This window comes from Notechis scutatus, chromosome 7 (genome assembly GCF_049901735.1).
Source record: "Notechis scutatus isolate UNSWTSFEM ecotype Mainland chromosome 7, rNotScu1.2, whole genome shotgun sequence".
In the NCBI taxonomy this organism is placed as follows: domain Eukaryota; kingdom Metazoa; phylum Chordata; class Lepidosauria; order Squamata; family Elapidae; genus Notechis; species Notechis scutatus.
The window spans coordinates 15,654,181-15,673,821 of record NC_142015.1 but is presented as its reverse complement, the minus strand read 5'-3'; the positions used below and the strand labels follow the sequence as shown (position 1 = coordinate 15,673,821).

The following is a 19,641-nucleotide window of genomic DNA, read 5'->3' as shown; positions in this document are numbered from 1 at the left end:
CTCTACTTATCAAACCAAATTGGTGCTCCTCTGTTATTTATTTCTCTGTTAATCAATCAAATGCTCCAGAAATCTGCAGGCGGGGGCGGAAATGGAATAATCTGGAATGGGTATATGAATGAATAAAAGAGCTGGCCAAAATCCGGAACAGGCTAACTACATAGGGCAATTCTGCAATTGTCAACAATTATCTTTATATCTCAACTTCCAATACTATGAAATGAAACTAGCAGGCTCAGAACTATGACATGTATTATACGTATAATATACATAATGTATATTACAATGTACCTGGAGGTAATCAACTGACGAAAGGCGTTCTAGCTTTAAAGTGAATTTAAAATGCAGATGGCAGGATTGGGCAGAGCTAAATGAGAGCTTCTTGGAGAGTGTAGTTCAACCAAGCTATGGCTCAAATCAGAGGTGGCATTCAAGCAGGTTCTGACCAGTTCTGGAGAACCGGCAGCGGAAATTTTGAGTAGTTCAGAGAACCAGCAAATATCCACTATCTCTGACTGGAGATTTTGCAGTATCCTTCCACTGCCACGCCCACCAAGCCAAGCCCACATAATCAGTAGTTAAAAAGAATTGAACCCCATCACTGACTCAAATGTTGACAAACCTACTACGCCTCTGCCAGCAAAAGATAAGGAGACATATGAGAGAATGCCTTATAGGCACTCTAGTCTCATTATAGCTTCCTGCAGGGTAAATGTTCCTGTGAGGATGTGTGGTCATTCCAGCTAATCACCAAACTAGTAAACCAGATGTGATGTAGACTGATTACATCTTCTGTTCACCCTATAAATAATATTATACTAGAACTGTTGGGAGGAGGCTGGTGAAAAGTTTCCAAAACCCTCACTACCATGCAAGGCCTTTGGCGTGGAGTCAGTGGGCACCATTCATGGAAGAGGTTGATCCAAAATGTATCCTTCAATATTTGTAATGACCAGAGTGAGGAAATTTAACACCCAGAATTGCAAAACTAGTTTGTTAAAAATAGCCAAATTGTCATTTCTCCCATGTCAATTTCCATTTACTAAACCATTGGCTTCAATGGGGAAGAATGTACATTGACCTAAGGTATAGCAAGAAGCCGGGGCTCCAATCAGCCTTGTTCCCTTAGGGGTCTCTGAAGATGACGTACTAAACAGTCCAAAGGAATAAGCTCAATAATTGTGAAGAAAGGAGGACACTTGTCAATCCATGTTGATGAAACTTAACAGGCCAGCAAGAGAATGCATTTACAGGACTCTGATTCCAATAAGGAAAGTCAAGGATGCCAATGTAGTGAAACACTCTGGCTTTTGAACACCTTCAAAAAACACTTATCCCACTATCAGTCATGTCTTGTGCAATGCTATTACCGCTCTCCTTCTTTTGTGTACTTTTCCTTTAAAACAGTAACGGTTTCTGACCCAGGGTGCACTCCAGGAGACTAACCAAAACAAACTGGACAACATCCAGTCTGTGTAATTGATAAGAGTTGGACGCTTGGGTCCTGGAAATCATCATCATCACATTCACTATTAATGGATTTGGAGATGGGATGGGAGAAATCTGAAAACTTAGAAAAAACTTTTTTTTTATTCTAGCTCCCTGGTATAACAGCAGAAGAAATAGTCCTATAACAATTGAAATAATGGATCTGGGAACTTGGCTGAAATGCAGAAAAAAATCCCTTTATCTCCAGTAGGGTTATTATAGATTGATCTGGCATTTGTTGATGAATAGGATCTACTGCTTAGAAATGCATCTTTTCTCAGCTAAGCAAGAATAAAACTTTGCAACCTTGAACATTGAAATGGTTCAGTTCAAGAGGAAGCATCCTTTTGATTGTCATGAAAAGGGTCAGTCTTTAAAAGTTGACAGCATTTTAATTGGTCAATGCTCTTCTGCTCTCAGTAACACCATAGCTTTTTGCTGCAGCATCAGGTTAGGAATAGATGGATCAAACCTTTGAATCATTCTACCTGGGACATCAGAAGATGCATGTTCAAGATTTACAACAGAGCTAACGAAAAGGGTGGTTGCTTTAGTATAGAAATGGGAGCAAACACTTTCCAATTTATGTCTTTTTTTACTGGTGGTATCCAACATACATGTCAAGACCAAAATCCAGGATTCACACACACACAAAATATTGGGGAAAAGAAAAGTATTGACATCATTATTACCAAATCTTAGAGAATTGTACTCTCAATACATTTGGAGAGGATTAAAAATCCTGGTTTATAATAATTGGAAGAAGCTCATCAAAGATTCAATTGGAGTCTTCCTCAATCCTACATGAACTAACACATGAACTCTGGATCATTGACACACAGAGTATATGCTTTATCACTGAGCTACCACCCTTCTTGCTCTGATAATAGTATTATTAGAAATTTTCTTTACTAATAACCCAGTCATTTCATTGCACGAACAAACAAGTTACCTAATGCCTCCTTTTTGAAGGATACTGGGCCTCACAAAGCTGCTTCTGAAATCATGTCTACATTCAAAACAAGGCTGAATTACAGAATTCATTACCATGGGCATTGCCAAATTCATTTCATTTAAGGGGTACCAAAAGTTATTGGACTTAATGGATGCTTACTAACTCAAAAAAAGCAGATCTTAAATGCCATCTATTGGGGAGTAACACAAGAGAAGTGAGCAATTTTCCTCCTGTTGATGCTTGCTAGGCTCTTGAATTGATCTGGCTGGCCATGTGGGACACAAAATGGTGAATCAAATGGTCTTCAAATGGTCTTTGGCTCTATCCTGGCAGGCTCTTCAGTGCCTATGGTTGAGTCATTTGCTCTGGTCTATAAAGCATCCTTCAACTCTATTTTATGGAATGTTAGAATGCAGCTGAAAAGCAGCCATCCTTCTAATGCCAAATGAAGCTCTGATCCAAAGTGAGGATGGCAGAGAGCAAAGGCCGGGCTAGATATTTCCATCAGACAAGGCATTCAACTAATTGAATCTCTCTTGCCTGCTCACTGAGGCGCAAAGGTGTGGGAGGTTGAAAGGCCCCCATCAGTCAGTTGCAGCATTGGAAATCAATAGGTCTTTCTTCCCTCCTCCATCTCCATTCGTTATAAACTTGAAGCAGCCGAGGGCTGCAGGTTTGGGATGACATTCATTGAGTCTTTGGTTATTTGGACTCCCAGACACTCACACAAGCAGAAGGGACAAGAGAAGTAAAGTTCCCTCCTTCAAAATCAGATGACTTTGAGCAAAACTACCCAACACAAAAAAAAAAAAAGCCAAAGCCCCCAGGAATGATAATGAATAAAACATTGTTCAGCGTAACCTATTTCAGTGGGTCCCAAGTGCAACATGGCAGAAGTGGGTCAGGTAAAATGAACCTGTTGCACCTAACCAACCAAGCTCATGCGCCTTTTGCAACAGAAGAAACGGTGGGGGGAGTTGACAGGTACAGCAGCTTGCTAAATCACAGCTTGGCATGAGTTTGAAACCTCAGCAGCCATCATCCTTTTAACTGAAAAGGTTTTCAAAGCTTCAAAACCTCCTATGTCCCACTAACCTCTTGCAGAACATTTGCTAGGTGCCCCATCCTATAAATAAAGTAGTGACAAAGCAAAAATATATATGCAATTCTGCTATTTGTTATCTAGGTATGTTAGAGACCTAAGCACACCCTACTTTGTCTGGATTTAGAATCTCCTTCTCCTGGGCCTCGAGTTTCCTTCCAACTGACCTTGGCCTTAAAGTAATATTTGCCTGGTCAATCCAACTGATATTTCCCCTTCTGCAATCTGACCTGGACACCATGTCTTTAGCACCCGTCTGAATGCAAAAGAAAACATGCACCATTTTTAAAGTCCTGGTTCAAATCCAAGTGACGTCAATCCTGAATCAGAGTTGCTTTCTGACCAGTTCCTCAATTTTGAGAGTAGGCAGTAGAACTTATTTTTTTCCACTCCAAGAAATGTTACCTGGATTTGCCCAGGGAAGATGGGTGAAAATTGAGTCTGGTTTCTTTTAAAAATCAAATCAAAAATGGGATGGAAAAAACATAAGCATTTTCCTTTTCTAAAAAGATGAAATTAGGTGAGTTGTTCATTTCTACAGATGATTGGCAGGGACCACAGCTTTCCTGAATTAGACTCCTAGCACTGAAAAAAGAACTCAAAATTCATCAAATTCTAAACACCAAACTCCAAACAAAGCAGGACAGCTACTACTTTAGCATTCCTGGTAGGTGGCCCTCTACCTTGGAGCAACAACACTTGTCATTCGTTCCCTGTTGTATAAAAGTAGGGACCAGCTGGGCTTCTTCTGGTGCAGCTATCCTTCCTTTTCCTGGCTTAACAGCAGCCTCCCAGTTCTCAGCTGGTTGCATATACTTGGCTTCCATCTCCTCCACCCAATCAGTGCTCCATTCCCAGACAGGAAGGGGCTGTGATCCAAGCTTCCGTTGCACTTCTTCTGAGCTCTTTGTGAGAGGCCGAGGAGGCAGGAGGCCATCCAGAGGAGATGCAGGAGGCAAAAAATCTGCAGGAGAGAAGAGAACAGGAACATGTTCACCACCTATGCATCAGAAGAAGTGGAGCTTCCAAGAATCCCAGCATATTGGGAGAACTGTGATGTGAAGCCATGTCATTTGGATTAGGACCGAGAGAGCCAAATCCTCTCTCCACCATGAAGCTTATGGATTGATTGAGAAGGTGCTGCTATCTCTCAGCTCAGACAGCTTCGCTGGGTTATTGGAAGTGCAAAATTAGTATATCCACCACCTTGAGCTACTGAAGGACATAAAAGCAACAAATAACTATAATTGCCCATTATAGCTCAGGCAAAACTTCAACAGTCTGCATAAGTGCACCCAGGGGAAACACATGGTGTCTACAGAAATAGGCACTATTTTGTTTAGCCTTCAACAATCCAGTGACCTCAGGACTTCAAACCCCAGCATTCCCAGCCAGAGAAGCTTTAGAACACTCTAACTAATTTACAAGGTTGACTAGGATTCTTGGACTAATTCCTGGAATGGGGAAAGAGCTAAATATATGGAATATTTTGGGTGACCACGAATAGTTTCTCTGTTTCTAAGGAGCGTTTCATGCAGAACATACATTTATGCCTGCAAAAAGGCAGAAGAGAAAAAAAAACAACCACAACTGCAAAGTACCTTGAGTATCTATAATGGATTCCAAATGGATATATGTGTGCATTTCAAGGAAATGATCAACAGGGTAAAATTCAAGTCACAATTAATTTATAGCTAGCAAATTACAGATGCCCAAGGCTTTCAATTCATGCTTCCATTCCACTGATGGCTGCAGCTGAACACCAATTGGATGCCATCATGTATTATTATTATTTGTTTCGTTTTCCTTTGTTTGCACTTGTTTGCATTGTTAATATATAGATGGGAAGATAATGGTGCACTTTTCTGCAATTTGCAACACAGTTCTTGGCCCAGCAGGAAGAAAGCATGCACATTTGTGTTTTCAGGGAAAGGTGATTTTAGGAAAGTTAACTTAATATTTGCCCAGTTATTTCTCAATTTACAAAGATATGGAGGCAACAAGGCAAAAGAGACTAAAATGGAACCCCTGAAATTTTAATGGATTGAAGAATAGAATGATCTAAAGTCTTCTGGAAATGCAGCTATTTCAGGCGATACTTTATGTAAAGTGGTGCTAGATAAAGAAGAGACATTCAAAGGCTGAAACCCCTCATTTTCCCCTTGGAAATTTCAAGGTGTCCTGATTCTAAATAAATCCCTTGGTGTTTTGCACTGCAGGGACTGGAAGACAAAATATGGGAATCTGGTTGTGAGATAGAGAGGACTGTAAGGATCAAGCAGCTTAACTCTGGATGACAAAGAGGGATCTGGCTGAGAAACTGACAGAGCTTGGGAAAGCTTCAAAAGAATCAATTAGAGAAGGTGGAAATCTCGTCTTTGCCTTTGAGGGAAGGAACATTAGGGGCAGCCATCTGGCTGTTTTGTTCCAGGACTGCATATTTGTGTCTGGAAGCCTTTTTTGCTCCTTCTTCTCCTTCTCCTTCTTCTGAATTTTCCCCCACAATTTTTTGCTTCCTTGCTTGCACCATCAATTTTGGCATGTTCAGCTCTCTCAAAATGTGTAGAAGGAGAGGGGGGGAAAACCCAAAGCAAAACAGCAACAGAGAATTACTGCAGTGATAAATCAAGTTCTGCTTTTCTGGCTGCCTACATGATTATCAGGAACAGACAATGAATGGAAGTGCTCAAACCTGAACAGAATATCTTCTGGTACCCTATAAATCAAATATTCTGTCCTTTCTACAGCACACACACAAACCCACTCTGTGGCTGAATTTCGCTGCCCCACAGACCCTCCTTGAGGATGCCAAGGGAACAGGTAGGATTTTTCAACTGCCAGGGAGGGAAAAGGCCCTGGTTTTACCTGCAGACATCTTGGCCACTAAACTAACTAACAATGAATGATTTTAAAACAACTGGTAAGGATGTCAATGTTATTGAACTGAGCCGAACTAAAGTGCATTGGAATGTTTTACTTCTCAGCAAGTTGCAAATCTTCAGCTTTTATAGCACAAGAGAAAATCATTTGCCTTGCTATATCTGTTCATCATCCAGCCTCAATTATTCATGCTGGGCAGGAAGACAGAAAACTTGTTTTCCACTGGGTTCCTTTATCCTAATATTGGTGTGCCTGACAGATAATGATTCTTCAGAGTTTTAGGCAGGAGATTTTTCTCAGATCCCTCTGGATGCAAATTAAGTGGCCTTCTATCAAGCTTTTCTCGGATTCTTCATTCTGCTCTTGTTTTCTAGTACTTTTAACTTCTTTGGGGGGGGAAATGAACGCCATGCAGAAAACTTCTGAAAATGTTTTCTGCTGGTTCTCATCCATTAGATGAAAGTGAGCTTGCTTTTGACATTTCTTTCAAAGGAAAAGAGAATGTCGGTGAATTTCTTATGACAGGAATTTGCTATTCTCACATTTAGCAGTAAAATGGACTAGAAATTAAACATTCTGTTTTTCGATGGTCAATTTACCACCCTGGTTTTTTATACCTTCATTTAAAAAAAAAAGAAACAACATTATTATTACTGGTCTTTTCATAGTTTTTTTTTTGTTTTGCAGATTTTTTTTTCTTTGTTTGTTTTAGATATAGGAAACTTCAGAGAGTTGGAGGATGGGTTATAGCAAACCACTCTGGAGAAGCATCCTTCCTCATCTCCAACAATAATGTCAGCTTAAGAATATCACCAAGAGAAGTAGAAAAGTAATTCTTAAACCTACTGCAATTAAAATAGGAAACAGAAGTTTGTTTCTTAGGCACACAATTAGCACAGCGTAAAATTAAAAGCTGAAAGCTATGATTAGAGTTTGAACTGGAACTGTGCTTGAAGGCATTCTGGAATCCCAGATGACCAAGGAGGCCTTCTCCATAGACTCACTGTCTTTGCAATGAAGGTATATTTCTCTTGCCCTATAATGGAGCACAGATAACATCCAAACATAGTTTGAGGTTCCATCCTACATGATGAAGGGAAGGACCAGATGCCATTACCTGTCAAAGGTCTGTCAATTTCCTTCTTTGCCAGCCCAAAGCAGAAACTGTCCACCGCCACTGCCAGGGCTTGAGCAAAGTTGGCATCCAACAGGAAGGATCCATCTGAAGAGCTGACCAGGCTGCAGCGAGTGCTGGTGCCATTGTCCTCTGAAACAGATCCCCAGCCATTCACCAGGGAGCCTCCTAGGGATGCCTCGTCTTCACTCAGGCTGGATGATGGAGTTTGGCAGGAACTGCGGAAGAATTTGGTGGATGAACAGGGACCTTCCACCATGTTGGGATCCTCATCTTCATCCAACACATCATTTTCCAGCAGCTCAATGGCCAGAGGACCACAGATATAGCCATAGCTATGAGATGGAAAGAGGATGTGGGAAGTGGTTGAGTCACTGTCATCTGGCTCCCTTGAAAGAGAGAGAGGACCATGCTGGTGTTAGAACCTGAATAATAATGATAATAGTAGTAACAGCTGCAATAGCAATAGCTGTTAGACTTATACACTGCTTCATAATGTTTTACAGCCCTCTCTAACCACTTTATTTATTTATTTATTGGAATTTGTCAAACATAAATGAGAACAAGAATAAAAGAATAAAAATACAATGACAGGGACGATAGGTGCATTAGTGCACTTATGCATGCCCCCTCTACTGACCACTTAAGCATGAAGTAAGGTCCACGGAAGTCAATTTGTGACCAAAACTGTGAAAATTTGTAGCTGAAACAACTGAATCAGGTAGAGCATCCCAGACTTTGACAATTCTATTACAGAAGTCATATTTTTTTCCAGTCAAGTTTAGAATGATTTACATTGAGTTTAAAGCAGTTGTTAGCGCATGTATTATTGCGATTAAAACAAAAAAAAGTCATTTATGGGTAAAACATTACTACATATAATTTTGTATGCAATACCTAGCTCTGACTGCAAGCGACACAGTCCTAAATTATCCAAACCAAGAATTTCGAGCCTAGTAGCATAGGGAATTCTATTGCGTATAGTTTACAGAGTCAGCATATTGCCCCAACAATCTGAGTCCTCATTTTACTGACGTCAGAAGAATGGAAGGCTGAGTCAACCTTGAGCTGGTCAGAATCAAACTCTTGGCAGTGAGCAGAGTTAACCTGCAATACTGCACTCTAACGACTGCTCCACCATGGCAGCTACAACAACTGCTGCAGCAGATGAACAAAGCAAAATCCCAAAATAACTGGAGTGCCTCTTGAACACCATAAGTGACATTCACAAAATCACCATCAGTCAATTACAAAAGGCAGCTTTACTTAGAACAGCTTACATCCTGCCACAATACCTTTGAACACCAATACCAAACAGCAACATTTCCTTTCGTGGGTCCTTGGGGAGGACTCGATAGATGGATAAAAATGCCAAATCCAGTCTAAACATCTGGCTGACTGTGCGACAAACCGTAATAGCAACAGCTATAACAGCTGCAGCAGCAAATGAACAAAATTAGGACAAACAGTTCAGCATCCGATGAGCAAAGGCACTAAAAGTGTTTTGGCATTGATTACAGTTTCTAAAAATGGCAAATGGGTGGTGATTGGGCCTGCAGCGAATGGTGAGAGGAGAATTGCTAATTTTCATCCTGAGCGGCAACCTGAGCTCAAACCTCAATCATTCCATTTTTAATCTGGTCATAAATCAGCATATAAAAAAAAAAGCAATTAATTAGGGTCAAAAGAAAAAAATGCAATGTATTGTAATACCACTGCATCAAGATACATAACATAACATATAACATAACATAACATATAACATATAACATAACATATAACATAACATAACATAACATATAACATAACATAACATATAACATAACATATAACATAACATAACATAACATAAATAAAAGCATTCTGTAAATGCATCAGAAAAACAAAAGCTTCCCTCTATTCAGTCAGAACTGAAGAAACTTCGTGGATGAGAAGCGAAACATTTTCAAGGGAAAAAACCAAGACAGTCCAGTTGCCTTTTGGAAAAAGTACCTTTGGGACAACCATGACCTGGATGATTGATAATCTCCATAGTCATTTTCAAAGGAGGGTAGCCAAATTAGAGGACAGATTTCAGCCTGGAAATATTATAGTTGTGTGTGTGTCCATATATAGTGGTCATCACTGGTAAAAGAGGATTTCTCTATTGTTCATTCACCACCAGTTCTGATGTTGTCAATCAAAAGGATCACATACACACACACGCACACACACACACACACACCAGTTTCAGATAGGGTAAGGGGTGCAGTAGTGAAGGGAAGCCGATGGAACCATCTCTTCCTTCCCATTTCATTGCTGGAGGTCTTCAGTGGTGAAGAAGAAACACACATCACTCCATGTGATGAGTTGTTTGGATTCATTCTGTCATAACTCCAAGGATTAAACAGCAGAAAATAAAAGAAAATCCATTGTGCGCCTGTCTCCCATCAAAATGCCCAGTCATTTTCTCCCATGTAAACCCAGCTGAACTGAATGGATGAGGTGTGTGTGTGTGTCTGTGTGTGTGTGTGTTGCTTATCTACAAAAATGGAATGAAACAGACAACAGCACATTACAGTGCTGACAAACAGCCTTAAAGGTTACTGGCTATCTCTACTCCTATTATTTATTCTATCCATACCAAGTCTTTCCACCAACATACATTGCCATTAAAAACTCATGCCATTAAAAAACTGTTTTCCTGCCTTAAGTATTTCATGGATAAAATCTTTTTTTCCCCTTAAAAACTGTACCCTTTTTGTGATGGATCCTGGGAGCAAACTCTCCCAAGTAATGTTGTCCTTAAAAGTCTTATTGGAAAAATAATGATTTTTATTATATTGTCTGCTCTAACCTCCCCCTATCTTCCTTTTCTTGTTAGGCTTTCTTTCTCTCATGTTATGCCAGGAGAGGATATTTTTTTTTGTTACCTAACTTGTAGGGCTTTAAAGGTAAACTACTAAAGCATTCATGAGCCTCATAAGCCAATGTTTATTAATTGTAACTATCTCATTTTGTTGGGTTCTTTACTCATTTGTGGGGGGAGGGAATGTAACCTAACTCCAACGAATTCCACTCGCATGGCCTCATAAGCCAATGTTAATTAACTGGAAAACATGTGGACTTCAACTCCCAGAATTCCCCAGCCAGCTGACTAGGGAATTCTGGGAGTTGAAATCCATGCATCTTCTAGTTGACATGTTTGGAAAACACTGTCTTAAGCAAATGCAAATAGTCCCGTGGTAGAGACTGGCCACAGACCTCAACAGAAATAACGTAGCTGTTTTCTGAAGAAAGGAGAAATGTAGGTGAAACTGCTGGCTCAGCTACAGAGACCCAGAAAGGAAAACCAATATTATAGAGGGCTGTTTTGGCTAGCAACTGTGTGAGTTCTCGTGTCTGGATTCTTCATCAGCTCAGTTAAAATACAAGGTCACTGAAGACGTTAAATTAACAAGATGGATGCCACTTAAACAAGGACATGTTGTTCTTCATTTCTTTATTTAGAAAATGTATGGGACTGCCCTTCTTAAATAAATAACTGGTCATCAAGACAGAAGGGGAAAAAACGGTATGATAAAACTCTATAGAACAAAACAAAAAATGCAATTAAAAGGATGAGCAACATACAACAACAAAGGCCTCGCATAACTAATGAACAAAATAAGAACATACATATTGTATTCCGCTAACATTCTGACCCTAATTTCTGGGATAATCCATGGCTGAATACTTCTCAATATTTCTCTCATTGGAAAAGACCCTGGTGTTGGGAAAGATTGAAGGGGAAAGGGGAAAGGGAGGATGAGATGATTAGAAGATTAGATAGTGCCATGATTAGATATTGTCATCCACACAATGAACTTGAACTTTGACAAACTCCAGGAGACAGTGGAGAACACACACACCCCACATGCTATGGTTCACAGGGTCATGAAGAGTTAGACACAGCTTAGCAACTGAACAACAGCAATAGTATTTCCATACTTCAGTCTAATTCACCGCATAATCATCTTGCCGTTCTGGTGAGGAGACCTTGCCATTCACAGTACTCCACTTACGGAGCTAGGTAAGGACGTTTTACAGAGTTCTACCTTTCTTTGACAGGTAAGTTCACTTTAAATGTAGTAGAGGAATCCATTAACAGGTAGGGGCCTTTGCTAAAGTGGAACCTCCTGAACATTTGTCCCCAAATTCTACCTAGAAAGAAAGAGCTGGCGGCCCTTTTCATTCTGACCTAGCAGGTCTTCTGCTTCTAGATGCCAGATCTAACAAAAATCCCCCAAAATCCAAGTTAAAAGTTCATTGTTGGGTGTTTCAGTTATCCAGGGAGGCATTTGCATGGCAACGAAATCCACTCCTCCCCCTGCCTTACCAATCTATATGTATGAATAACCGTCTGCTGTTTTTTTTCCACCACTCCATAACCACAGCTCAGATCTAAAAGGGATGGGAAACATTTTGCCACCAGCCCTGAATGCAATGGCCTCCAGATCAAACCCTGCACTCAACCCACATCCTGCCCCAAAGGTTTTCAGAAATAGCAGTCTAGCATTAAAAGAAGGTGTGGCAACTGCTCCAGAAAGCCCACCTCAGAGGTGAGAGGAACCACAAGGACTTCTAAGACTGAAGCTACCCTCGTGAACACAGAGGGGCAAACAAGATGGGGCAGACTTGTTTAATCTGCCTGTGTTGTGTCTCAGTACTTGGCCTGTGGAATTCTTCAAGGCTTTAGGGTGAGAGACCCAGCCACCGTTTTTTGTAATATTTGGAATAAGAAGAATATGTTAATAAAATATTAACTTTCTTATCTACCAGTTGTATTTTTGGAGATTCTAGATTGTAATGTAGTAAGGTAATTTAATGTAACACGAGCTCTGAGCATGGTTCATCAAGTACCCCCCTTTTTTGTGGATGCTCTGGACCTTCTATTCCAGATGGATTGCACACATCCAGTGTAGAAAGAACACTTAGCACAAGAACTCTAACCAACTCTGGCTTCATAATTGCGTGGATTTCAGAACTCTGTTACTTCTAAATCCAGTTCTGCCTACTTACATGGATACTTTCAGATGGTGGTATCTGCTTCATCTTGTACCTTCATAAACAGGCAGATGAGTCCAAAAGATTATCTCTGAAGTTTCCATCATCCATGAGAAATTCATTAAAGCAGCCCATTTCTTACAACTGTGTAGAAGTCAGTTGTAAACTGCACGGCAGTGTTTCTTAACCATGGCAACTTGAAGAGGTGTGGATTTCAAGTCCCAGAATTCCCTAGCCAGCATGCTTTGACTGGGGAATTCTGGGAATTGAAGTTCACACCTCTTAACACTGCCAAGATTGAAAAAACACTGTTCTATGGGTAGGAGATAGAGTGGGTGATCACAAAGACAATAACTAATAGTAAGTCTTCTAGTAAGTGTAGTTCTCTTAACTTGCAGGGGCAGTAGCAAAACACTGAAATAAAGCCAAGTTAGGCATCTGCATAGCTTTTGAATGCTTAGGCTACAACTTTAACAAGATTTTTTTTTATCTCTCGCAGAAATCACTTAGTTTCTCCCTGTAGAAGGCAGAGTTTTAAATTTGTCAAAACTAAAATAATCCTGCCACTTCAGTCACAAAGGAAGTATACTAGTACATTTTTCCATGCCTCAAGAGGAGATGTGGCTTGGAACTGGAAGGCAATGTCACTGGCACCCAGAACCAGCTGAAGATTGTTAAACATTGCCGAAAACATTCAGTTGGCTGCCTAGGCTTTAAAAAGAGCTATAATTATCTCAGTGGAGTCACTGTGCTTCCCATAAAATCTGCTACTTCGTGTCCCAGCCCCAGTTACCAAAGTGTAAGGAGTCAGCCTTATGGGACAAGCTGTCCTCAAACCACCAAAGCAGCAGTTATGGGACATTTGTTTTAGCAGTTGACAGTCCATGATACTTTGGAGGTCTTTGTATGTTCATGGAGTCTTGCGTGTCTACAAGACAAAACCCAAAAAATGCTTTTTCAAAAGGCAATTGGACTTCCCTTGTTTTTGCTGGAAAACATTTCACTTCTCATCCAAGAAGCTTCTTCAGTTCTGACTGAATAGTGGAGAATGGAATATTCCTTGCAATCATCTGGTCATTAGCACTCTTTCTGAGAGTCCTTGAGGCCACTTGGAGGTTTATTTGTGCCCTCAGGGTCACCTAAATAGTGCACATGGGTGTGGAATCTTCTTGGAACTGCTGAAAGGACAGTGTTGTAAACACTCATATTTATTGCCATGACCTGGATGACTGAGAATCTCCATAGACATACAAAGTGAAGAGAATGAGGCATAGAATCAGACTGGGATGTGGCCAATATTCACAGATAATCCTGAAGCCACAAGGCCAGATGTGGCCACTTCTGCATTCTTTTGTTGTGAAAATTGAAATGGGAGCAAAAAAGTTTTTTGCTATACAGTTCCATTCTTTTTTTTATCATAACTAGTCCAAGGAAACCTCCTTGAAATGGACATGGGCAATGAATATTAAGAATGAGTGCACCAACTATAGATCTTGAGTCAATTCATGCTCATTCCTAGGATGACTCTGGACTATTAATTTCTCTTTCAGTTTATTTATATTTTGCAAGATTATTGCATGAACGTTATGCTGAGCTGGGTGATAGCATATCATTGATGTAGGTTGATCTCAGAAAAGTGGATCTGACCTGATGTACATTGACAAGAGATCAACAAGAAATCTCAGTGTTGTAGGCTAGAATGTGCCCATAAAACCACCAGTGACGGCTAGTTCTCACATGGTCAAAAGTAAACAACATGATAACCCAGTCTGGTAGTTATCTGGCTATTCACAAAACAAAGAATAGATGACATTTCTCTGTCCTAGAGTTGGTTTTAATCATGAGTAGGAGAAATGTTTATAATGTCTTCTTCATTTTTCTTTAATAAATCTCTTCCCATCCAGCTTGCTAGTTAGAGCTTGACTCAAATGCAACTCTGTGTCGGGAATTTTAAAGAATAACCAAGTTTTCAATTTTAACATTCTCATTGTTTCTAATGCATGATCTCCATTTTTTTTCCTGGCTATAAATACACATATTAGATGGATCTGCATGTAGGCACGTAACTGGAAATTAAAAATAACCCAAAAATGTATAGCATGCAAAAAAAGAGAGAACATATTGGGCAAAACAATATATTAAAATAAATCTGCCATATGCCAAGCTCTTGAAGCAAAAATAGAATGATTCAAAGTTAGGATTAGATAAAGGCTACATGGAAGGAATACTAAATCTGAAAGATGTGTCAAACTCAACGCAATGAGGGATATATGATCCAAGGAGCAATCCGTTTAGGGTCTAGGACAATTCAGCATGGCCAACTCAGCATAGCCAACTCGACGTGGCCAACTTGCCATGGCCAGCTCAATAGAGGACAATTTGCCACAGGACACTAATATCAAAGAAATTGTGGAATAGAATCATTAAAGAAAGGATACAAAAGGAGGGACAAAATAAAATGTGAATGACAAAAATTAAAATATTTTAAAATTATTTTAAATATTTAAATTGAATTATTGAATTGGCCCACCACAAGTTGCCCTGCTGTGAGTTGGCCATGGTGAGTTGGCTGTACCAAGTTGTCCCATTCTGGACTATTTATGCCTGTCCTCACATAAACTCACATAAACTCACATTAGATAGATGATAGATGATAGATGATAGATGATAGATGATAGATAGATAGATAGATAGATAGATAGATAGATAGATAGATAGATAGATAGATAGATGATAGATAGACAGACAGACCAAAGGAGGCTCATTCAATTTCATTGTACACATGTTGTGCATTGGCAATAAAGGTTTGAACTTGAACTCTCCTTACTGAACTTTGATGTTTGGCAGATGTTTACCTTTGACAATCCGTTTCTGTGCTGAGTTCTAAGTATTCTGCCACCTCTTCTGGGGTGAGAACGGTCTCCTGGTCATCGCTGAGAGACGCAGGGTCTGAAGCTGCAGAAAGCTGGTTGTAAGGCAAGGTGGGGAAGGACTGGTTTTCATCCAGAGACTCTTTGACCGTCTTCAGAGAATCCTTGTCCAGCTGCTGGTTCATGAAGTCCTCTGGGGGATGAAGATAGCATGTACAGGAGCACCTGAGAAACAGGCAATGACCACAGATAGTAAATGACAGACAAATAATTCCTATCTTTTTAAAAATGACAAAAGAACAACTCAAAATATGAGAAAAGAGGCCATTTCTCTATGCTTTTAGCTAATTTTGTTTTGGGGAGTGCACATACACATTTTGGTGCGTGTGAGTGGGAATCATAGGATTTGTGGTCTTGATTGGAGTGTACCAGAGAAAACTAATCTAGCATCTTAGAGTTCAGACTCCTTCAAGTCCTCTCACTTATGAGCATCTTAGTCTTTGTGGGAAACTAAAAGGGTATTGCTGACTTTGATTTTCTAATCACAATCCTCTGGTTTCAGTACCTTAAAAACCTTTGAAGATCAATTCCCTTTTCCAGCAATTGCTATAGGGTGGCTACAACTGGAATATCACCTGCAGATTGTTAAGCACTCTCACAAAATGGCTACCAAGTGGGGAGTTGGTACACAAGAGCCTGGTAGCACAGTGGTCAAAGTGCAGTATTGCAGGCAAACTCTGCTCATAGCCTGGAATTTGATCCTGATGAGACTCAAGGTTACTCAGAAGGATGCTTCTCAGGTCATTAAAATGAGGACAATATGCAAATAATGCTTTGACATTGTAAACCACCCAGAGAGTGCTATAAAGCTCTAGGGAGCAGTTATATAAGCCTTAATGCTATTGCAAACACGGCCTATTAGGAAAGACTCATGTACCATTTATGCCTGTTACCCCATAAACTCTTCTTACTGAACTTTGAACTTTGTACCAAAAGGTACACTGGTTAGGATACGCCTAATGCTAAAGATCTTCCTGCCTCAGTACATAACTTAATTGTCTCTTTTTTGTTAGACAAGTAGAGAGATTTGCAGATGAAGCCCAGGGTAGGCTTTCATTTCCACCAGTTTTGCTTTCTATACATCCAGCAAGGGGACCAAGAACATTCTTGGAAATGGGGGCAATGTTTGAGGCTAGCAGGTAAGGAACCTGGGAGGCCCAAGAGAGAAGCTACTGGCACCCAAGAGTTCCATTTGCCTCTCCTGATTCCATGTCATCAGTACTAGCAACTTAGAAATGTGAAAAAAAATTCCCACCCTCTTTCTTCTCCTTAGGGGCAGCACGAAGGCTCAGTGGTTAAGATGCTGGTTTTGTCAGCTGGAAAGTCGACTGCCCAGATTCGAGACCTGAGCACTGCATGATGGGGGGAGCTCCCGTTACTTGCCTCAGCTTCTGCCAACCTAGCAGTTCGAAAGCACGCAAATGCGCATAGATAAATAGATAACACTTGGGTGGGCAGGTAACAGAGCTCCATGACGTCATGCTGGCAACAGGACCGCAGAAATGTCTTTGGGCAGCGCTGGCTCAACAGCCTTGAAATGGAGATGAGCACTGCCCCCTCGAGTCAGCAATGGCTAGTAAGATCTGCAGGGATTCCTTTACCTTTTCTCCTCCCCAACAGGTCAAGCTAGGTAGCAAGTCCCTGACAGTGAACCCAGCCTGTCATTCTCACCTCCTTGGCCCAATTACACATTTCTAGCAGATTTCCTGAACTGAAGATCTTTCTTTTACAACTCTGCCAGAAGCTGTGAGTGATTTCAGAACCGGAAGCATGCCCATTTCCACATCAGGAGCTACACCATCACTTGCGAAGCTGTCCCTCAGCCCTTCTCTCTACCTCTCCCTACCCCCAAAGAGCAGGCAAAGTTAGCAACAGCCATTGTCACTTGCTTGTCAGTACATTGTGCCTGTCACCTTACACAAACCTGAAACAAGCACCTTAAAAAATAGCATTCCTGTGTGAACTTCAGTTCAGTATCCCCTAAAAGTTTCCAGGTGTTGCTAATGTTATTCTCAAAGAACTGAAAATGATACTTTCTCATGTACAATTACTTTGTTAGGAATAGATCTCAGAACTAGAATAGAATAAAGTAGAGTAGAGTAGAGTAGAGTAGAGTAGAGTAGAACAGAACAGAACAGAACAGAACAGAACAGAACAGAATAGAATAGAATAGTTGGAAGGGATCTTGGAGGTCTTCTAGTCCAACCCCCCCTGCTCAGGCAGGAAATCCTATAGCATTTCAGACAAATGGTTGTCCATCTTCCTTAAAAACTTCCAGTGTTGGAGCATCCACAACTTCTGAAGGCAAGTTGTTCCACTGATTAATTGTTCTAACTGTCAGGAAATTTCTCCTTAGTTCTAGGTTGGTTCCAGGGGGTGGGATTCTTCCGGTTCAGACCGGTCCTATAGAACCGGTTGTTATGATTCTGCGCAGTTCGGAGAACTGGCAAATCATGCCCCTGGCTGGCCCCACCCCTCTCCACCTGCCCCTCCCTGCCCTGTTAGTCCTTATCACGCATGCCCAACATCGCTGACTGTGTTCTTCCCCGCCCAGTCACTCCTTAAGGTATTTCCCTCCCTCCTGACGATCAGCTGTTCCTATGATCAGCTATGCCGGGATTCCCCTTGCTTACTTACTGCTTCGCCCAAGCGGCTTCCCTGAGGCCCAGGAAGGCAAAAAATGGAAGGGGCGCAGCAACCCCCACCCCACACTCCATTTTTTGCCTTCCCTGGGCCCAGGGAAGCTTCCTGGGAGCAAAAAACGCCCCCTCCTGTGCCTCAGGAGAGCCTCCTGGAGGGATGTTTTTGCTCCCAGAAGGCTTCTCAGGGGCCCTGAAGGCCCCAAAATGGAGCGCAGGGGTGTGCTCTGTGCCCCCCCCCCATGCTCAGTTTTTTTTTTCCTTCCTGAGCCCCAGGGGAGTTTTCTGGGAGCAAAAACACCCCCCAAGGAGGCTTCCCTAGGCACAGGAATCCCACCCCTGGCTGGTTCTCTCCTTGATTGGTTTCAAAGTCAGCATCTTGCTAGCTCCCATAATAATGGGCCGAGATAGTGAAGTTCCTTCAGGCAGCACAGACACTATCAGGCTGCTGTTATTATCTAGAAGTCATCCACTTGCTCTAACAAAACAAAACAAATATCCCACTTAGTTGAGCAAGCACGCTAGATAGCACAACACCCACTCAAATTTCAGCTACAGCTGCCAACTTACATTCCAAGGGACATCACACAGATATCCACTCAACAAGACAATTCTTGGAGGAAATTAAAATGAGGCTGCTTCGTCCTTAAGACGTCTCTCTCTGCTCAAGCCCATCCCTGGATATTTGTTGCTTGTCTTGAGTTTAGCAACATTATATGGATGCTTCTATTGGATTTTATGTAATGGCTTAACTCCTATTTTATATTCTTACTTGGTACATCAGAAAGGATTTATTCTAACCATAAGTGACTTAGAAAGATTTTTAAATCAATAAATAAAAAGCATTTCCTCTCTGCTAAAAAACACTGCAGTGTCAGAAAACCCAAGGAGAAAGGGCAGGGTCACTGAGAGGAAGCAGTATGTTCCCTTCTAACATCTTCTAGACAGTTTTTAGAGAAAGAAGCAATCAAAATGGGCTGTGATATTTATTTATTTGATTTATATTGCCGCCTACTTGCCCATGGTGACTCGTGGTGGCTTACACAGTGTAAAATCATATTTAAAACAAAAAATAAAAACAAAAACAATAAGAGCTAACAAAAAGAATCAAATAAATTAGTAAAGTACAATAGAACAAAATTTGGGAAAACAAAAAAAAAACAAAATAAAACAAAAACAAAAACCAACTCCCATCCCCCGCCCCGATGACAGCGGATCATACGAGCCATTTGATGGGCTCCATCCCTCTCTGGGTTCCCCAGGCCCGCTGGCAAAACCAGGTCTTCAGTGCCTTTCAGAATAGTATTAAGGAGGGGGGCATTCTAATATCTGGGGGAATGATGTTCGAGAGAGATGGAGCCACCACAGAGAAGGCCCTTCTTCTAGGTCCCACCAGGTGTATCTCCTGTTATGTCTGTTCATGTACTGTTTCTGTATATTAGAAGTTTAGCTTTTAAGTTCTTATATCCAATGCTACCCAAATTCCT

The 19,641-nt window shown here is 41.0% G+C and overlaps 1 protein-coding gene across 2 annotated transcripts in view; it reads right to left on the bottom strand.

Annotated features, from left to right (window-relative positions):
• Positions 1-2,063: 2,063 nt before the first annotated feature.
• Positions 2,064-19,641, bottom strand: part of ROBO4 (roundabout guidance receptor 4) — a 67,545-nt gene continuing 49,967 nt past the window's right edge. For both annotated transcript variants that reach the window (XM_087969678.1, XM_087969679.1), the window contains exons 17-19: positions 15,441-15,680; positions 7,543-7,949; positions 2,064-4,509 (exon numbers count right to left, since the gene is read on the bottom strand). In XM_087969678.1, the coding sequence (XP_087825804.1) occupies positions 4,196-4,509; positions 7,543-7,949; positions 15,441-15,680 (961 nt within the window). In that variant the 3' untranslated portion in view covers positions 2,064-4,195. The remainder of the gene's footprint in view (positions 4,510-7,542; positions 7,950-15,440; positions 15,681-19,641) is intronic.